General features: G+C 34.0%; 1 protein-coding gene across 1 annotated transcript in view; it reads left to right on the top strand.

Annotated features, from left to right (window-relative positions):
• Positions 1–4400, top strand: part of LOC127715114 (coiled-coil domain-containing protein 134-like) — a 32220-nt gene extending 27820 nt beyond the window's left edge. Inside the window, exon 6 of the mRNA XM_052221158.1 lies at positions 94–4400. Coding sequence (XP_052077118.1) covers positions 94–201 — 108 coding nt within the window. The 3' untranslated portion in view covers positions 202–4400. The remainder of the gene's footprint in view (positions 1–93) is intronic.
• Positions 4401–20620: the final 16220 nt, after the last annotated feature.

Genomic DNA, 20620 nt, shown 5'->3' with positions numbered 1-20620 from the left:
ATGAATAATAAACGAGCAATAACTAATAAACAAATAGATGTTTACATTTCTGAAGGAAGAATATAGATGTATATCCATGTTATATATTTTTAGGCAATGAAAGATGTTTTGGAAACAGCTAAGTCAAAAACAAAGTCTAAATCAACAAAGAAAAAGAAGGAGAAGAAAAAAGGACCAAGATTGAGTCATACTGAGCTGTGACAGTTGTTTACATATAGACTTACATGAAGCTTTCAGATCTAAGAGAGTTAAGAAGGACCATAAAAATGAAAGCACCTACCAGAGGTGATCTTATTCAGGGATTGTTGTGGACAGAATTTGTTACTGCATTCTACAAATGTAGATTTGAGGGGTTAAAAGATATTGGTGAAAGGTTTTATTTTGAAAGATATGTTATGACTGAATTTCAGTATTACTGAAAGTGTTTTTAATTAATGGTTTATTTATATACTTTTAAGTGGTCAATGAAAGATTTTTTTATAATTTTAAGTGGTAACCTAGACCACAGTTCAAATGACTGGTTACTTTTTTAAAAGTGGCATCAAAGACCATATTTCTAATGACTGTGACTGTCATTGTGTACTTTTTTTATTTAAGTGGTACCGGAGACCACAGTTCATGACGGTATTTTGCAAATTGGAATATATTTGTGTATGCTTCAATACAAGAGTATTTCTGTTTTAAAATCATTAACTACAGGTGTCATTAATGGCTGAGGTTAATGGTTTAATAGATCTTAGACATAAAAGACATAAGCATACATTGATAGCTCAAGTGTGACTATTTATATTTGCACTTAAAGGAATCAACGAAATATAGGTGTGTCAGCTTACCATAATTCAACAATCTTGTATCCTGGTACAGCTGAAATTATTGAGGTTTTTGGGTACTATGTTCTCTCAAAAGTCTTTATTCTGCAATTAAACCAGAACTTAATTGAAATGTACTAATCAACGTAATGTTAGAGAAATTGTAATATCTTAAATGCTTATGTTGGGACATTTATAGATTATGACGTCAAAAAAACATGACATGAAGTATTTTTCTTGAAACTTATCATTTACTTGAAGAAAAAAATGTCTCGACTGTAAACCTTGATATTTTGACAGGTTGATTTTTTCCTGATTTTAATGATAAAATTTTTGTACTTGGGTTACATTTCCAAGTTGAACAGTAAGTGTGCCATTCACATCCATATTGTTGATTTGTACTAACTATTTTCATGCATCTTATGTGATAGGGAAATATTAAAGCAAAAATAACCCATGTAAAATTTCAATATAGTATCCTATGTTTGTTTTTTTCCATATATGTTGTATTTCTAGCTCATTAATACACACAATGCATACAAGTGCTTCATAATTGGGCTGTATTTTTAGTGTCCATGTTTAAAAGTTCAATATCCTTTCCTACAATTTATACATATTATTTGTTTTTATATGATGCATTCCATGATGATGATTTTCTAGATTATAAGATATTCATGTATGTAGTTATAAGAAATAAGATTGTGTGAAGTATTGTTGTAGAGGATTATTGACATCCAAAGAATAATTTATCAATGGTATTGCATGTCAATAACATATAACAGAAGAAATGTTTACAATGTTTCGGCTTTTTTTTTTTTATTATGTATTCATCATGTTTTCATAATTTCAACTACCTTAGGTTTTGCATAAATAGTGAGCTCAACAGTGTTGTACATTTCGTAAGCAAATTTCTGTTGAGTCACTTTTTAAAACAACCAATAAGTTAAAAAATCTCACAGCTACTTAACTCACTTGTGACAATGTGGCTCCACCTATATGAATGTTTCTGTTTTTAAATGCATCATCTGTAGATTTTAAAGATATTTTTCTTTACTTTATCAAAACACTTTCATATACAATAGCTCTTACTGTATTTGCTATAACACTTTTGTGATGTTCTAACTTTAGTAGAAATCTTGTTAATCAGAGACTGCTGTTTATTTGAATGTTATAAATATAGTTTCAGTCAGGTAAGATGGCTATGATGTATGATTGGTACAATTAATAAAACTTAAGTTTACAAAAAGGTATAAATGATGATTAATGATACTTTAATATAAAGGCTTCTTCAAAGGTACATTATACACATAAGAAGTCAGATATCTATGCTGATCAAGATGTTATTAATCTTTGAGCTAGTGCTGGAAGATCAAGATGTTATTAATCTTTGAGCTAGTGCTGGAAGATCAAGATGTTATTAATCTTTGAGCTAGTGCTGGAAGATCAAGATGTTATTAATCTTTGAGCTAGTGCTGGAAGATCAAGATGTTATTAATCTTTGAGCTAGAGCTGGAAGATCAAGATGTTATTAATCTTTGAGCTAGTGCTGGAAGATCAAGATGTTATTAATCTTTGAGCTAGTGCTGGAAGATCAAGATGTTATTAATCTTTGAGCTAGTGCTGGAAGATCAAGATGTTATTAATCTTTGAGCTAGTGCTGGAAGATCAAGATGTTATTAATCTTTGAGCTAGTGCTGGAAGAAGGCAAAGACTAAAATCATTATCATACAGAACGAATAGAAGGTGATGCAAGATTTTGTTATTTATTAATCATTTCATTTTTTAAAGTGGGATATCTTTGCTGAACACGATGTAAAGCATGTGTCTGGATGTCTCCGCTGCTCATCTTTACCACAAAAGAATTGAATTGCCCCCAAGCTTTTAAACAAGTGATTTAGGAAGTCTGAGACTTTTAAATTTGTATCATACAGATCTAAAAGTTTACCTGTCACACATGGCCATGCAATTTATTATTATTTATTAATCATTTCATTTTTGTCGAGAAAGCGTGACATAGCGATCCTAGATTACGTCAGTGGCAGCAGCGTCAACATTTAGGTTCAGTCTGTAGTCATTTTAAAACATTAATAACTTTGTCAAACCTTCATGGAATTTTATGAAATTTGGACAGAAGCTTGTTTATGACCAAAATACAGTATCCAGAGCAAAATTTTGAAAATATTTATTTTCGTTTTTCCCTATTTTACTGATAAATGGACTTGTTTTTTGTTTTTTTTTACACTTAACATTCAGATTCAGTCTGAGGTTAAAGTTTTTTCAGTCATCAATAACTTTGTCAAATCTTCATGGAATTTTATGAAATTTGGACAGAAGCTCGTTAATGACCAAAAACAGTATCCAGAGCAAAATTTTGAAATTTTTTTCTTCATTTTTCTGTATTTTACTGATAAATGGACTTAGTTTTTTTACAGTTAACAAGTAGATACAGTCTGGGGTTAAAGTTTGTTACACATCAAATACTTTGTCAAACCTGCATAGAATTTTATGAAACTTTGGCAGAAGCTTTTTTATGATTAAGAGATAATGTCTGAAGCAAACTTTTGAAAATATATTTTCATTTTCAGTATTTTCTGATAGATGGACTTAGTTTTTTACAGTTAACATTTACAGACAGTCTGGGATTTAATTTTTTTGACATGATAAGTTTGTAAACCTTCATGGACTGTTATGAAAATTGGACAGAAGCTAATCTTCAAGACCAAGAAATAGCATCTAAAGAAAAAGTTTGAATTTTTTTTGAATTCTGTACTTTACTGATAAATGGACTCACTTTATAAGTCAACATTACACTTTTACACTGACAGCAGCAATCATAGGCGAGATACAGGGTTCCCTTACAAATTTTTTTTAGTTGCATATCTTGGCTGTCAAAATGAATTGCATCTTTGAGCTAGTATTTGAAGAAATCTAGGACTTTTTAAATTTGTATCAGAAAGTCACGTCCACATTACCATGCAAAATATTGTCATTTTAAATCATTTCACATTTCATTTTCTATCATACCAATCATATTTTACATTGGAAAAAGTAGATGTTGTTAATTGAAGTTTTTTTAAACCAGTGCCATTCTAATAAAATACTTGTTTCTGAAGATAGCTCGATAGATGAGTAAATCTTGCTAAAAAAATACTATGAAATATTTATGTCACGCAAAAAATAAAAACAACTAAAACTAAAAAAACAAACAAATGAACAATGAGAGATGTCAAATCAGAGTAAATAGCTATAGTGTTTGTCATATACATTCATCTTAATTAATTTTTTCCCTTTGTTCATGGTTGATTGATTGAGTGCTTGTTTCTTAATGTCCAGTGGCAAATAGTTCATGCATATTCAGGACGGTACAGACTTATGAAAATGGGGGGAACTTTCATATAAAGGCAAACGAGTATAATTAATCATATATGTGCCCATCATGTCAACATATATATTGGCGACAAGTGTTTTTATGATGTTTTGGAAAATGCATTTTTTCTTAAATGTAAACTTGTATACATGTTTGGGCAAATGTTATGAAGACAATGATATGTATTAAATTCTTATATTTATTAAAATTTGTTATGAGGCAAAGGTTTTATTTTGATGAGCCAAAAAGTTTTGGGTATAGGTCCTAAACAGAATGGAAATGGTATGCAATATTATTGATTTTTAGATGAACCTTTACAACCTCGGACTAACACATTTATCTAATAGTCCTAGTTACAACTGGCTGTGCTTGATCAATGTATTAAGTAAATTTTCAAGAACCAGGAACATATATATTGTTAGATATACTGTTCCCAGAAAGAACCATTGTAGATGGAATATAAAATAAGGGGATGTAATATGATTCAGCTGAAGACTAAATGCAGTCTGAAACAAAATGTTGTTAAGGATTACCATCAACTCCCAACTCATTTTAAGTAGACTTAGACAGTGTTATAGTGTTATATACAGTGGTGGATCCAGGGGTGGGTTCCGGCGGGTTTTTTTTTGATGATCGATGCTTTTGAATGGGGATATATGGTTGGAACCCCCCCCCCCCCCCCCCTTTTCAAAAATGGCTGGATCCGCCCCTGATATAATCCCTACATAGTATAGTAGTAAATTCTTGAGTAGATAGAAACCAAGGCCAATAATTTTGTTTACAGTACATATATTGTCTTCTGATTATTGTTTCTTTTGAAAGATATACACGGTCTAAGCTGAAGTGACTTCAAGGGTACAGGTCAGCAACTAGTAAGGCTGAGTTCAAGGGTATAGTTCGTAACCTAATCATGCTGTTTTCAATGGTTCTAGTCAGAACCTGATTAGAAGGAGTACATTTGTACAGGTCAAAACATTGTTAGGCTGAGTCCCAGGGTAAAGGTATACACTGTATCAGCAGTTAACTGAGTTCAAGAGTACTGGTCAAAACATAGTCATGGTAAGTTCAATGCTATACAATATAAAAATAAGGGGAGATGTGGTATGATTGCCAATGAGACAACTATCCACCACTAATCTTAGCTGAAATTGATGGTGCAGGTCAAAACCTAGTCCGGCCGATTTCAATGATACTATTGACAGGTCAAAACCTACTCTGAATGATTTCAATAAAACAGGTCAAAGCCTAGTCCGGCCGATTTCAGTTGTACTAGTGACAGGTCAAAACCTACTCAGAACTATTTCAAGAGAACAGTTAATCTGATTATGGTCTAATCATGATTAGATTAATCACCTGCTTGTTAATCCAATTAATTAATTATGAACGTGATCTGTGATCAGCTATTATTAAAGAATGATTATTTATGATAAACAATATATTGATATTTATGGGCTTCTACAAGCTGTATTGAACTCTTCTTCAAAGGTGAACATTGGTTACCTACAGTTATAAATATATTACACATTTCGAGTCTCTTTCAAAAGTTTTCATATAGTGCTATCATACATACAACCTCAGTGCTTTTTATTCGTATTGATATATTGATTCAGTTCTAATTTTCTTTGTATATAAATCTCTTTACTTTAGTTTAGTGTAATTAGTTGTAAAAAAATTGTAAATATATTTCTGTGTTTTTGTTCATTTTATAATTTTATAATTCTAATCATGTCTTCATTTCCAGTGCTGATTGCTGGCCATTCCCAGGCCAAGTATTTTGAGCAATATTTATCTTTATCAAAAACTAATGTGCTTTCTTATTCAGGTTTCCGTATTGACCAGATGTTCAGCAAACTACAACCAACCATTGACAACTACAACACCGTGGTACTTCACGTGGGCGCCAACGACCTCTCCCGTGGTTCATCAGTAAAGACTTTACTCAGGAAGTATCAACAACTGACATCAGACATTTGGAACACCAACCCAACAACAGACATCATCATATCTGGTATCCTACCCAGAGCCGACAACCAATTCCCAGGGGCACTTCTACGCACCAACTACCTAACAGAACTCAATCAGAGAGCTCGGCTACTCAATACCAAACTACAGTCACTAGCTACCCGAGTACCAAGACTCCATTACGTTGGTCACCCGTCATTCGCCCAGAGAGGTACTGTTCAGAGACACCTACTCAGTCGAGATGGTCTTCATCTAAGCTACCGTGGTACATCAACTGTGGTGAAAGAAATCGAGAGCGCCATTCGTCACCTACGCAAAACCAAGGTTACTCATGACAGCATCTGGGACCTACCAACGCCAACACCAAAAGCACCTACACCAATGCCTGACCCGACTGAACCAGCTGTAGACCAATCACCGTACCGAACTGCACTACTCACTTTACCAACACCAACACCAACACCAACTTCGACAGGTATTCAGGTGATTGAAGAGTGGCCTGCTCTTCCAAGGGTATGTTATCTGGTATCTTCTCTTAACACTTCAACTACCTCTAACACTGTGCATGTTCCTACCACCACGTCCTCACCTGTTCCTGCTTGTTATTTGACATGTTTAATCACACATTAACTAAATAAACAAAAATTGATTGAAATAATAAAAAAAGATAGGTAAGTTAACACTCCAATTTGTGATAACGGTAATTAATATAAGTGTGATTAAATTTTAATTGTTCATATCACATTCTTTTGACTTCATTCTGTACATCTTTTTCATTTTAATTTTTATAAATGTAGGAAATAGTGCATGTACTTAGTTATCTAAATCATCATTCATAAAGGTATCTGATCATAAATCACTTCTATAATTATTTAATTTGGTTTAATAAATCAGTAATTAGTTTAATTATTTACACTTAATCAAATTTATAGAATTATGAAAGTAGGGGTAAACAGTACTCACCGTCAGCAACCTATACTCATATTTATCATATCATTTCATTTTAACAAAAATATTTTGCTTTGTGTGTTGTGTTTCTTGAGGGGATTGGATAAATGTATTTTCATGATTATACAAGGTAAGAATTAAAACCGTTTGTGTGAAAGTTTGATGGGGGGTAATATGTGGTCAGATCAAGTTTCATGTTGCTTAAAAATAAAAAGTGCACATTCTTTCTTAACTCTATTTAACAAAAAAAATAAATATTAATATAGTTTAAAGATCAATCTTTTGAGAGAAAAAAAACCCAGTTAATTGTCTTTTTTCATCGGTCAGGACATTGGCGAGGACAAGGTATACATTGGTCAGGTCAAGTTTTTTATTACCTTTAAATATTTTTTTTCATTTTTTTTTTATATTCTTATAATAAATGTTATAATCTTCCTTGATACCAAACTTGATAATATCCCTTTCAACAACAAAAAAGTTATTGGCATTTTTATATCGGTCAGGACATTCGTCATGGCAAAGACCAAGTCGGTCAGGTCAAGTTTTCTACCATTTCAAAAGCTAAAAAACATTTTTTTTTCTTAAATTCTTATATTAAATGTTATAATCTTCCTTGGTAGTGAATTTGAAGTAAATTCTTTCATTAAAAAGTAAGTTATTAGCATTTTCTTATCGGTCAGGACATTAGTCAGGGCAGTGTCGACGTTGGTCAGGTCAAGTTTTCTAACTCTTTAAATTATTTTTTTCAATTTTTTTTCTTATATTTCTATATTTAATGTTATAATCTTCCTTGATATCAAATTTGAAGTCGATCCTTTGAAGAACAAAAAAGTTATTAGTATTTTTCATATCGGTCAGGACATTAGTCAGGACATTGGTCAGGACATTAGTGTAACCCCCAATGTACAGGTTTTCTCTTTGGTGCGTTTTTCTCGGCGTATTTTCTTCTCTGTGCTTTAATTTAGTATGCGCTGGTTAAGATTGGGATTGAGGAACAGCAGTATCAAATCTGCCTGTTCTGTCAATGTAATGTGCCACTGTTTGTAGTTTTGCTTTTGTCTCTTCGGTGTTCTCGCCGTCTAGATTCGTTAGCATAGTAGCTAAATTCAGGTTTCTGATCCCGACCTCTTTGGATATTTGTTGTAACATATCTGCTCGTTCGTTCTCATAGCAGGGACACTCCAGAAGGAAATGGTGAGGTGTTTCAGGTGCTCCACAGTTGCATGATTCTATGCCGTTGGTTTGGCCTACTCGGTTCTTGTAGTAGTTGAGTTCTGTATAGCCAGTTCTTAGTTGGGCGAATATACTGAAATGTCTTTTAGTGGGAAAATCATACATAATTGAGTGTTTCGTAGTTGGTATTTTTTCGTAAAGGTCCCTGCCTCTCTCAGATATTTCCCATCTTCTCTGCCATTTTTCTCCTGTACTTTTATAGGCTGCCTGTTTGACGTCCTGTAGTGTTATGACGTTATTTTCCGGTGGTAGTTCTTTTGCTTCCTGTGCTGCTGTTTTTGCAAGGATGTCAGCCTCGTCATTGCCAGCTATATTGGCATGTCCTGGTGTCCATGATATGATTACATTTAGTCCTTTTTGCCTAGGATGCTCAATGTTTTCTTTTATTTCTCTTATTACGGAGATGTAGCTATTTGGGGCCCAGTTCAGTGGTAGTAATCCCACGGCGCTTTGACTGTCAGAGAAAATTTTGATTTTTTGTATTGTGTTGTACATATTTTCTGTAATGCAGTATTCAAGGACCATGAGAATCGCTATGAGTTCCGCCAGGAGGATGGATCCTCTTTGTGCCACAGGTCTGTGTAGTCTTGCAGCAGGTTTAATGTGTTCAGCATAAATAATTGCTCCTGCTCCACAGGGTCCTGGGTTCCCTAAGCATGATCCATCTGTGAACGATATTGCTTGTTCTTGTGCGCAATCTCCCATGAGTTGGTTAATGGTTTCCTGGCAAAGTTCTTGTTGCTCACTTGTCCTTGATTTTGAGTTGCCTAGTCGACTCCAATATGAAGGTTTTGATTGGGTCATTTGAGTTTCTCCCAGTCTGTAGGTAAACTCAGGTTCTATGAGATTGATGTTAATCTTCGTCTGTTTGTCCATTTCTGCTGCTTGGCTTAGTGCTTTGCCCATTGGTGTTGGGTACTTGTCATAGGTGTCCTGATCTTCATACCTCACAAGTTGCTGTTTGATGGGTTCCTGTGCAGATTTGGATTTAATCTTTGCTATCTCTTTTATGGCTATTTGTTCTAGCCTAAGGTCTATTGGCATAACTCCTGTTTCGACTTCTAGTGCTTCTCTGCCAGATGTTGTAGGCATATCCATGCATAGGATTAGTGCTTTTCTCTGTACTCTGTCAAGTTTTTGCAGGTCTTTTGGATCTGCTATTTGCCATGCTGGGCTACAGTATTCCATGACTGATCTAACTAGACTGTAGTATAATTGTAATAGCTTTTCTGTCTTTACTTTGCTAATCTGTCTCACTTCTCTCAGAATAGTTAAATTCCGGTTTGCTCTTTTTTCAATGGCATCTATGTGTTTGCTAAAGGTCATTTTCTCGTCCATAATGATTCCAAGGAGCTTTGGTGTCGAGCTGTATTTGAGTTCTTTACCTTGAATCAAAATACGTTTGTCCTCTTCATCGATTGTCTTTTTTGAGAAGATGCATATTTCAGTTTTGTCCAGGTTGATGTTTACTCTCCATTTCTGAGTCCATTTCACTGCTTTTGTGATGTCATCCTTCATTCTATCCTTTAGTTCTATTATCTGGTCTGGTTTAGCTGTTTGCCAGAGTGTTCCATCATCAGCAAATTTTGTGTAGTCTCCTAGAATATCTCCCAGTAGGTCGTTGATAAAGATGTTGAATAATGTGGGAGCAAGAACTGATCCTTGTGGCAGCCCTATCTTTGTTTCAAATTCTTCGCCTACATAGTTTTCAAAGGTGCATCTTGCCATTCTGTTATTTAGGAAATCTTTAATCCAGGCCCATGTTTTTCCTCTAATACCCAGATGGTGTAATTTCACTAATAGTCCCTCTCGCCAGATTGAATCATATGCCTTTTCTAGGTCAATAAGACATGCAAGGGTGATTTCTCCTTTATTGAATTTTTCTATCGTGTTTTGGATAAATCTGATCAGGCAGTTTGATGTTGAGTGTTTTTTCCTGAATCCTTCTTGTTTTTCTTCTATAAGCTTCATTCCTTCTATGAACGCTACCAGCCTGTTAAGAACAATTCTTTCGGTAATTTTGCACATGACACTGGTTAGACTTATAGGGCGGTATGATGATGGTGAGTAGTAGTTGGTTTTCCCTTGTTTCATCAGGAATTTGATGTTTGCTGTCTTCCATTCCTGTGGTAACCGGCCATGTTTTAGTGTGAGGTTCACCATAGTTCGTATTGCTTCTATGAGGTTTTCTCCTGCAAACTTAAATAGTTCTGGGAAGTGGCTGTCAGCTCCAGGTGATTTACCTATTTCTAGTAGGTATATTGCTGCTTCAACTTCGTCCGTCGTAACCTCATAGTCCAGTTTATGTTCTCTTTTTGTCAATCTTTTCTCCAGTTCACATATTCTTTTGTATTCCTCTTGAGTCTGTTTGTAGAACTCTTCGTCAAATTCATCGGTCTTTAGATGTTTACCCTCAAAAAATGTTTTTTGCAAAATTTTACATTTTTCTTGATTTGAAAAGGCTGGTGGTTCGTCTTGTTCTATTAATGGTAGGATGGTGTTGCAATCTTTCTTTTTGGTCAATTTCTTATAAGTAGTCCATACCTCTTTTGAATTTCTGGATGTATTGATCTGGTCTACTAAGCGTTCACTCCAATCATTCATAGCTTTCTCCTTTTCATTTTCAAACTTTACTTCTGCTGTAACAAGGGCTTCTTTGTTTTGTGGGATGTTTCTCTTCCTATATTGCCTTTGTTTATAGTTTAAGTTTCAGAGAACAGGTCAAAACCTAGTCCGGTAGATTTCAATGGTACTATTGACAGGTCAAAACCGACTGGGAATGATTTCAATGGTACTAGTGAAAGGTCAAAACCTAGTCTGGTCGATTTCAATAGTACTAGTGACGGGTCAAAACCTACTCGGCTCGGAATGATTTCAAGAGAACAGGTCAAATCCTAGTCCGACCGATTTCAATGGTACTAGTGACAGGTCAAAACCTACTCGGAATGATTTCAAGAGAACAGGTCAAAACCTACTCGGAATGATGTCAAGAGAACAGGTCAAAACCTAGTCCGGCCGATTTCAGTTGTACTAGTGACAGGTCAAAACCTACTCAGAACTATTTCAAGAGGACAGGTCAAAACCTAGTCCGGCCAATTTCAATTGTACTAGTAAGTGACAGGTCAAAACCTAGTCCGACCGATTTCATTGGTACTAGTGACAGGTCAAACCCTACTCGGAATGATTTGAAGAGAACAGGTCAAATCTTACTCTGGTTGAGTTTCAGGGTACAGTGCTTGATGTTGAAAAGCTTTCTACACGTCTGAACGATTTCATTGTGATCATTTAAATTGGTAAACAGGAGTCTTTGTTGCTCAGTCACTGACTAAACAAATTAATATTGCAATCTTTATTACATGTATGTAGCATCTTGTTCTGAATAGTAATTGATTGGAGGGACCAAGGATTGGTATAGTAATTGTATAGTAAGAAAGGTCTTACTATACAAATCCTTGGAAGGACGAGGCTTGATATGCAGAAGTTAACTGCACTTTTACAGGTAGAAGTAAGTCGATCAACTTCGTCATTGAGATGTTTAATATGTGAATGACTTTTTCATTCAATTTGCCAGAACTATGGGGTTATTGGCTGCTACACATTTCATGGATGCAACAATTCTATACAAATGCAATTGTTACTGCTGTCATTTTTTTTTCATGCGTGATGTAATCTTTACTGATGGTGGTGATGGCAGCTATTATGTAATGAAATGAATTAAACATGTAGCGTAATAATGATGTACTATCATATCAAAGTCAAAATTCATTATAAAATTTGTAGTAGTGATATGCATTATTCAACAACTTTTGTTCATTGTCTAGATTTGGCTGTTTGTCAGAATGTTTTTCACTACCAAATCAAAGAGGTGTTGGATGGGGTTTACAGAATAGAGAATATTCGGCCCTGTGAACGAATATAGAAAAGGGGGTGTCTAGAATTGAGACTAAATAGGGTGCTAAAAAATGAAATTGGAGAATAACGGCCTAACAATAAAGAATACAGGACAATGGACAAACGTTAAAGAATACAGAAATGAAAGACCCCCACATCACACACCATGCAGACTCTTTATTGAACAATTCTCATTTATCATCCTCTTGCAAACAGAAATGTTTTTTTTTAACATGCGTGAAGATTAGTGTCCGCCTCCATCTATTCGTCGGTGATAGGTAACACCTTGTCAATAACAAATATACTGAAAGGCAGAATTGGGTAGAATTCAATTAGTCATAGGAAAAAACCGACTCTTGATTTTCAATGTCAGAATAAAAGGAGCAAGTTGGGGTCAATCAGCACAGGTTAAAACAATACGAAAACAACAAGAAAACATAACAATTCAGTTGACACAAAATATATTACAGAAAAAAGTCTGCAAAGCTGACACCCAACCAAAAGTAACATAGGTGTTCTAATGATCATGAATACTTTTAGAAGTCCATATCATGGAAGAGCACGTGTAAAAGTGGCGATAAAATCTTATTACATAGAAGTTTATTTATTTATAATAGTCTTTTTTTTAAATGAAAACAGCACTTTATTAATTTCATGCGGCCGAAGTGCTTTTATGGATTTACCTTCATCAGGAACGCTCAAAGCCGCCGGAATATTTGAAATCCAAGGATATATAAGAACTTAACAGTTGAAGAGCTATATGACCAAAAAGGACCTATAAATAATAGCCATATATTCCTCTAAGGTCAACTTTGCTTAAGAGGGTTGAAACCTTAGTTTCTTTGTAATTTCTAAATTTATAAACGGACAATTTAGGAATTATTTGTTATAAATAATAACAAGACCGAAGTTCTGACTACTGCGCTTGATGATACCATCGGGGACTGATTTTAAGATATGAACATACGATATCTGGGTTTCATAAAATGCTCAAAAATAGTTTACAGGGAAAGGTGCAGTTATTCGTAAGAAATGTATATTTGTGTTTATTTTGGCCTGATGCAGATGCATACAGACTAAGCAACTTCCAAATGTCAAGTACACAACTTCTTTCATGAGATTGAATAGCACATTGTTCGTGTTCAAGTTTTGGCAGAGAACAATAAATGCAAGAATGAAGTATAAATCGCAGATGTACTCGTAATTCGGTAGAATGACTAGTAAACAAAAAGGGAATGGGCCAAGGACCAAAAGTGATATAGATCCATCTCGTCCTCAAGCGTACACTAAATAAGGCTAATTACTACTTCACTTCTCCCATAATTAATTCACCAGAGATACAGCTTTGGTTTTATTATTTGTTTGCTGTCTGTTTTGAGACTACTTGTCATTTATAATCATAATTATTGCTCCCATCATGCATTATCTTCTGAGTGTTCTGTCATTTGTAGAAGCTTTTCTGGTCCCAGGGGCGGATCCAGCCGTTTTTATATACAACGAAGAGGGAATACAATCAGGACACAGCTTTAAACAGTTATCCAACAATATACGCTCGGTCCGTTTATACATGATGTTTAACTGAATACATGCATGCTTTATTCTAGCCCTGATTATAATACTTTAATTTGAAAAACATTTGAATTTGAGTCACTTCAACTTATAAACTGTTTCAGGGTAAATAAGATGCAAATAAACCCTGATAAATTTCAAATTTTGGATGTTGGTAACAACATTTACATTAAAAGTCCTTGTATTCGTATTAAAATCACTGAATTTTCATTTGAAACTACGGTTCAACTACTAGAAATTGGTAAAGATGCAGATTACCAATTTAATTATGATGTACATATAAGTAAGACTTGCAGGAAGGCATCCCATCAAATAAAGTGAATATCCCCCAACGTTCAGGCATCTTTTTTGAATAAACTGAGTAAATTAACCATTTTTCATTCATTCATCTTGAGTAATTTATACTTTTGCCCTTTGACATGGCATTTCTGCACAGGGAAAACAATTAAAGCATTCACAAAATGCAAGAAAGAACACTAACTCCTGTGTTGTATATATATATGAGGACGTTTCTAGCTCCTATGAGAATTAACTAGAAAAAGCGAAGATGCTTTCTCTGCATGTCAGAAGAATGAGAACAATAGCAATTGAAACTTTTGGAATTACTAATAACTTGGCACCTGCATATGTTTTCATGACTTATTAAAGGTAAAACAATCGTAATAACGATATATATTGGATAATCCATATGTATAAACTACTATACTTATGTAAGAAAAGTTTCAAATCTCCTGCTGCTATACATTGTCGAATAGTCGTCGGAACCATTTCAGGACGGAGAACACTTTTCCTCAGTTAAAAAAGTCTTATAAAGTCATGGAATGGCTCGGAATGTCACTGTTCTGTATGTAGATAAGCATTCATGGAATTGCTCGGAATGTGCCTGTTCTGAAGGTAGATAAGCATTCATGGAATGGCTCGGAATAATACTGTTCTGTATGCAGATAAGCATTCATGGAATGGCTCGGAATGTCACTGTTCTGTATGTAGATAAGCATTCAGTTTGTTTCATCCTGCTTAGTTTACATTATTGTGCTAGTTTATCGCTTATGCTTGCATGTATATCTTGCTTATTCATGTTTGTATTGTGTTTTTAGTTTGCTTGCATTATTGGTTTTTTTTTATGTTGTTGTAAATGTTTATTTGTATTCGGTTGAAAAGCTCCCTAGAGTTTATGTTTTGTAGTTCATAACTATACCGAATTTAAATAAAGCTTTCGTATTCGTATATTCGTATAATTATAGCAGATTTAATCCTTTTTAAACAACAGGGGTGGATCCAGGATTTTTGAAAGGGGCGTTTTCCGCAAAACGACGGAAGAAATACCACCGATCGTAGCTAGTCGAAAAATATTTTGGACGATTTTATGCAAAAAAATTATGTATTTTCCAATCAAAGGAGGGAGGTGTGGCTAAGGTCGTCAACAAACGACAAGTTTCTATACCATATACTCAGTACTAGCTAAAATCGGCCCTTCAGCTTTTATCATAGTGTCATAAAATTTTGGATTTTTTTTTCCCACATAAAGAATCTCTCTTTGTGAATTGTGCCAATTTCCAATCCCGCGTGTAGCAATTATTAGCGTGGTATTATTACATTGAAATTGATTCAAATGTTATAGTTATTTCAATTTTAATTATATTTTATACAAGAGACACGGAATGAATCTCTTACAATAACATTGAAATAATTTATTAGATGTTGTAAATGATTACTACGAAATTTGAAACAGCAGTCTTTTTGATTTGATAATGTCTCTTTGAGCAAATACCTCACATGTTCTTTTTATTCGTATAAAATAATAAAATGGGTGCTGGTGTTTCATGGAATATTTCATGCTTCATTTTTTGAGACTATAGTAAACAATCGTCTGCACTTTCTGCTGAAGTGTTGATAATTTGGTTTATAATTAGGCATCAATGTATGATGTTGTCATGATATATGTAGGTTAATTACCCCGTCCTAATTATATTTCAGTATTACGCACGCAAAGGTTCGGGTTGATTTATTCCTCGTTATAACATTAATTAACATGTGTAACTACACTGTGTCTAAACTACCCCGGCAAAAAATGTTTGGACTCGATAGTATCTAGTGTCCGGCACGGTGACGGACAATCAACAGACAGAGAAAAGGTAGAATTTCTGTTTGTTTATTTGTTTTTTTAATGACATTGAAGAATAAACATACACATATAACTATTTTCGATTGTGTGATGTAATATTTTCTACAACCGTTCTAGATTAATGGAGAAATAAGTAAAAAGGCACATGAAAATGGTGAATTGAGTGAACCTTGCTACGAATTTGTTTAATTTCTTTTTAAATTGTGCACATTGTACGGAAAGAAAAGTACGGAAAGAAAGATATTAACACAGAGATTGCATGGCTAGTCACTATGAGCACCTCAATATTTGCATTTTTGTGCATGGAACGAAAGAAATGGGTCATGTCAAAATGGAAGGACCCTGTTTCGTCAATGTTGTTTATTACATAAGGACTCGGTTTTGTCTCAGTATAGGACCCGGTTTTGTTTTGTTTTGAAACCACAAATTTATGAAAAGCTACGTTAACACGGATCTGAACATTGCCCATCGGCAGAAATTAAATATGTGAGTCAAAAAGATGTTATAAAGATGCTGGGAACAGTATATCTATATCAATATATATGTTCCTGAAAGATGTTATTGCAATACAAACATGTCGTGTTAAAATATATTTCAAACGGAAACTTTTCGAAAAAAAGAGTAGACATTTTTTAATGCTATACGTATACCTTATTGAACTTAGCTTCGAACTAAATTTAAATTGAAATAAATACTTTATAGCATGTACTTACATTAATTCCTTATGATATAAAAAAGAAGATGTGATGTGATTGCCAATGAGACAGCTCTTCACAAGAGACCAAATGACACAGAAATTAACAACTATAGGTCACCGTACGGCCTTCAACAATGAGCAAAGCCCATACCGCATAGTCAGCTATAAAAGGCCCCGAATTGACATTTGCAAAACAATTCAAACGAGGAAACTAACGACCTAAATTATGTACAAAAAAAATGAACGAAAAACAAATATGTAACACAGCAACAAACGACAACCACTGAATTACAGGCTCCTGGCTTAGGACAGTAACATATATACGGAATATGGCGGGGTTAAACATGTTAGGGGGATCCCAACCCTCCCCCTTACCTGGGAAATTGGTGTAACAGTACAACATAAGAACGAACTATAAAGATCAGTTGAAAAAGGCTTAACTCATCAGGTGGATACAAATAAAAATACATCTCACAAATGTTTGTTTATTTTCTATACTACTGTAATGATGTATGTTACCATATCAATTTATCAAAAGAGTAAGGATAGTATACTTTACTATACTATACGCTATGTTTACAATATATTTACTCATTCGTTCATCCATTGACGGACAGTGAGAGAAAAAGCTCCGTTTTGAAGGCCGTACTTTGACATTTTTATTTATTTCCATTTAAATTTAGTTCGAAGATAAGTTCAATAAGGTATACATATAGCATTCAATGGTTTACTTTTACAAATTGTGACTTGGATGGAAAGTTGTCTCATTGGCACTCATACCCCATCTTCTTATATCTATTAGAACGTTTTGGATATCTCAAATCAAAATGGTTGCCTTTCGAACGTGTATTTTATGTCCGCTTCAAAATACACAAGTTCTAAACTTCCTTAATAGAAACGAAATAATTATATCATGCCATGCTCTACGCTCATTTTAACATGGGTAGGTAGGCATTATATTTGTCAATATTTTATACCTTGCTAACGCTTGGTTTAAAAAATTTTACAAATATAATGCCTACCTATGTTAAAATGAGCATTGAGCATGGCATGAAAGAATTATTTCTTTTTATAAAAAAAAGTTGGTTTGCAACATTATAACGTCCAATATCTTCGTCTTCGTCTTCGTCTTCGTCTTCGTCTTCGTCTTCGTAGAACAACCTAAGTGGCAATTTAGCCCGTGAAAATTGACAATTAGACAGCTTTCCATCAGAGACCAAATGACGTAAAAGTTAACAAATATAGAACTCCGTATGGCATCCAACAATGAGAAACACCCATACGGCATAGCAAGCTAAAAATGGCCCCGAAATGAAAACTGTAAAAAAAAACTAATGTGAAAACTAACGACCTGATTTATGTACAAAATAAAAAACGAAAAACAAATACATGTATGATATACAGCAACAAAAGACAACCACCGATTTACAGGCTCCTGGATTTGGTACTGGCACATACAGAATGGCGGGGTTGAACGTGTAAGCGCCCCCCCCCCCCAAAAAAAAAAAATAAACAAACAAGAAAAAAACTGGTATAACAGCACAACATATGAACAAAAAATCAGTGAGTTGAAAAAGGCTTAACTCATTTGATTACAGAGCCCCTATAGTAAATATGCGATTGGCGACTGTCTCTGTTTTTTCGTCTTTTATTAAATTTTATGATGGTATACGATATAGTTACATTATATCAGTGGCGGATCCAGGGGGTAGAGGGAGTACGCCGACCCCCCTTTTTTGTGGCTAGAAATAATTATTTTATCATGTTTTTTTACGATTTATATATGATTTTTTTAGCATAACATCGTTAAATAAAAGCTCCCCTTGCTACGCTCGGCGGTATAAAATCCTTTTATGAATACGCCCCTTTCAAAAATCATGGCCTCGGTCCGCCCTTGCATATTGACAATTTTAAACTTGACTAACGTGCTTAAATTGTAGAACATTTGTCAATGAACGATACTCATTATACAATGAAGAGATAAACCTATATATAATAGTTGTACATATAGGGCAGTTGTTAACAACTTGATACTAGTGCATTAAAGAATTTGTTAATGTTTAAAAAAAAAAAAGAAGAAAAAAAAAGAGATAAAACAACGTTTATTTATAAAATTACTAATCAAATAATCATCATTGCAATTTCCGGATGGCCTACGACTATTATACTAACTTGTACTTAGAATTATTGTAACAAGGAGGTGTAAACAGATTTTTAACGCACTATTATTGTCAGTGATCCTTAGCGCCGCATGGAAATTCCTTTTCTTGGGCGATTCTGCATGCATATACATTTTTCTTATTCTCTTGCGTTATAATGAACGTTTAGATTCAGAATATTTATTTTCAAACGATCATACTGTCTCTCCCTTTAAGTAGAGCGCGGAACGCTAAGAAAACCATCTTGTTGTCCCAGAAAATCACATATCAAATGTGCGTCCTTAAATATTCAAGGCCGCACACTATTTAAGTTTGAACACTTAAATTTACATAGTTGATAAAAAAAAATCTAATTGCGTTACAAAACCTTCATTTCTTTTTAATTTTTCCTTTTTTTTTATACAAAACAAAATTGAAATTTGCTTTGTTCTAATATAGCAGGAATTCAAGTGTTTGCGGATTCAAAAAGGTTATAAGTTATCCTCTAAAAGAAAATGTTTTTCAACGATCCCTCAAACTGGTGTTGAACGCCATATTTTAATTTTCGTCATGCGATTATGCATTATTTTCTATGACAAAACCGGGTCGTACACATTGACAAAACCGGGTGCTTCGATGTTGACATGACCCACTTCTTTCATTCCATGCACAGACATGCAAATATTGAGGTGTTCATAGTGACAAGTCTTGAAATCGCCGAGTTAATATCTTTTTTTCCGTACATTTCTTTCCGTACAATGTGCTCAATTTAAAGAGAAATTAAACAAATTCGAGGCAGGGTTCACTCAATTCACCATTTTGATGTGCCTTTTTACTTATTTCTCCATAAATCTAGAACGGTTGTAGAAAATATTACATCACACTATCGAAAATAGTTATATGTGTATGTATATTCTTCAATACAATTAAAACAACATATAAATAAACAGAATTTCTACCTTTCTCTGTCTGTTGATCGTCCGTCATCGTACCGGACATTAGATACTATTGAGTCCAAACATTTTTCGCCGGAGTAGTTTAGACACAGTGAACTACATCATACATAATCTATTAGCACAATGCACATTTTCTAATAAACAGGAATCCCATTGGAACAGAATGTAGAATATACAGGTATAAACACTACATTGTTGATATTGTATGCGAAAATGGGCACAGGACGGTTGCGCATTTTTACCTGTAACACGATAGGACATTTGCGCTTTAAATTTTGATACACCTGTATCAAATTGTCCGGGCATTTGCGCTTTTTACCTATAGTCGTCTACCTGTAAATTTAATGAGTTGTAATCATTACATAAATAAATTCAACTTATATTTGTGGTTGGTTGGTTCACATTGACACAGTCTTAAACATAGGGTATTTTATTTGACTGTATGGTTCTTACTTCACCAGAACGTCAGTCAGAGCAACTAAGGGAAACGTTTCTCACTCTACTGAATATAATGTTCATAGGAGATGCAATTAACGTAAAATAAAAACAGATTAATCCGTAAGTTTTAAAGAAAGTTGAAAGATTGTTATATATCGGATTATTTTGCAAAGTTTGGTAGTTCAGCTCAGAAATAGAGAATTTTGTGTGTAAAACAGAAGCTTTATCATCTAATTAATCATAGCAAGCGACCATGTCGAATCTTTTATTAAAATCTTGTAAAATGATGCCGTAGTCAGTCTCAGCTGGTAGAGATACACACAGATAAACAGCTAAATATGATATTGATAAATAATTTTATGTCGAAAATATAGTTTATGGCTAACATAATTAACATGAAGTTTTTGATAAAGTTGCTCGCTTATCTTGTCCAGATAATATTTCTTCCTCTAAATTTGCCTGTTTTTATCAGTTTTTGTAACAGGCA

This window comes from Mytilus californianus, unplaced genomic scaffold (assembly GCF_021869535.1).
Source record: "Mytilus californianus isolate M0D057914Y unplaced genomic scaffold, xbMytCali1.0.p SCAF_9, whole genome shotgun sequence".
Classification (NCBI taxonomy): domain Eukaryota; kingdom Metazoa; phylum Mollusca; class Bivalvia; order Mytilida; family Mytilidae; genus Mytilus; species Mytilus californianus.
This window is presented reverse-complemented; position numbering and strand designations above follow the sequence as displayed.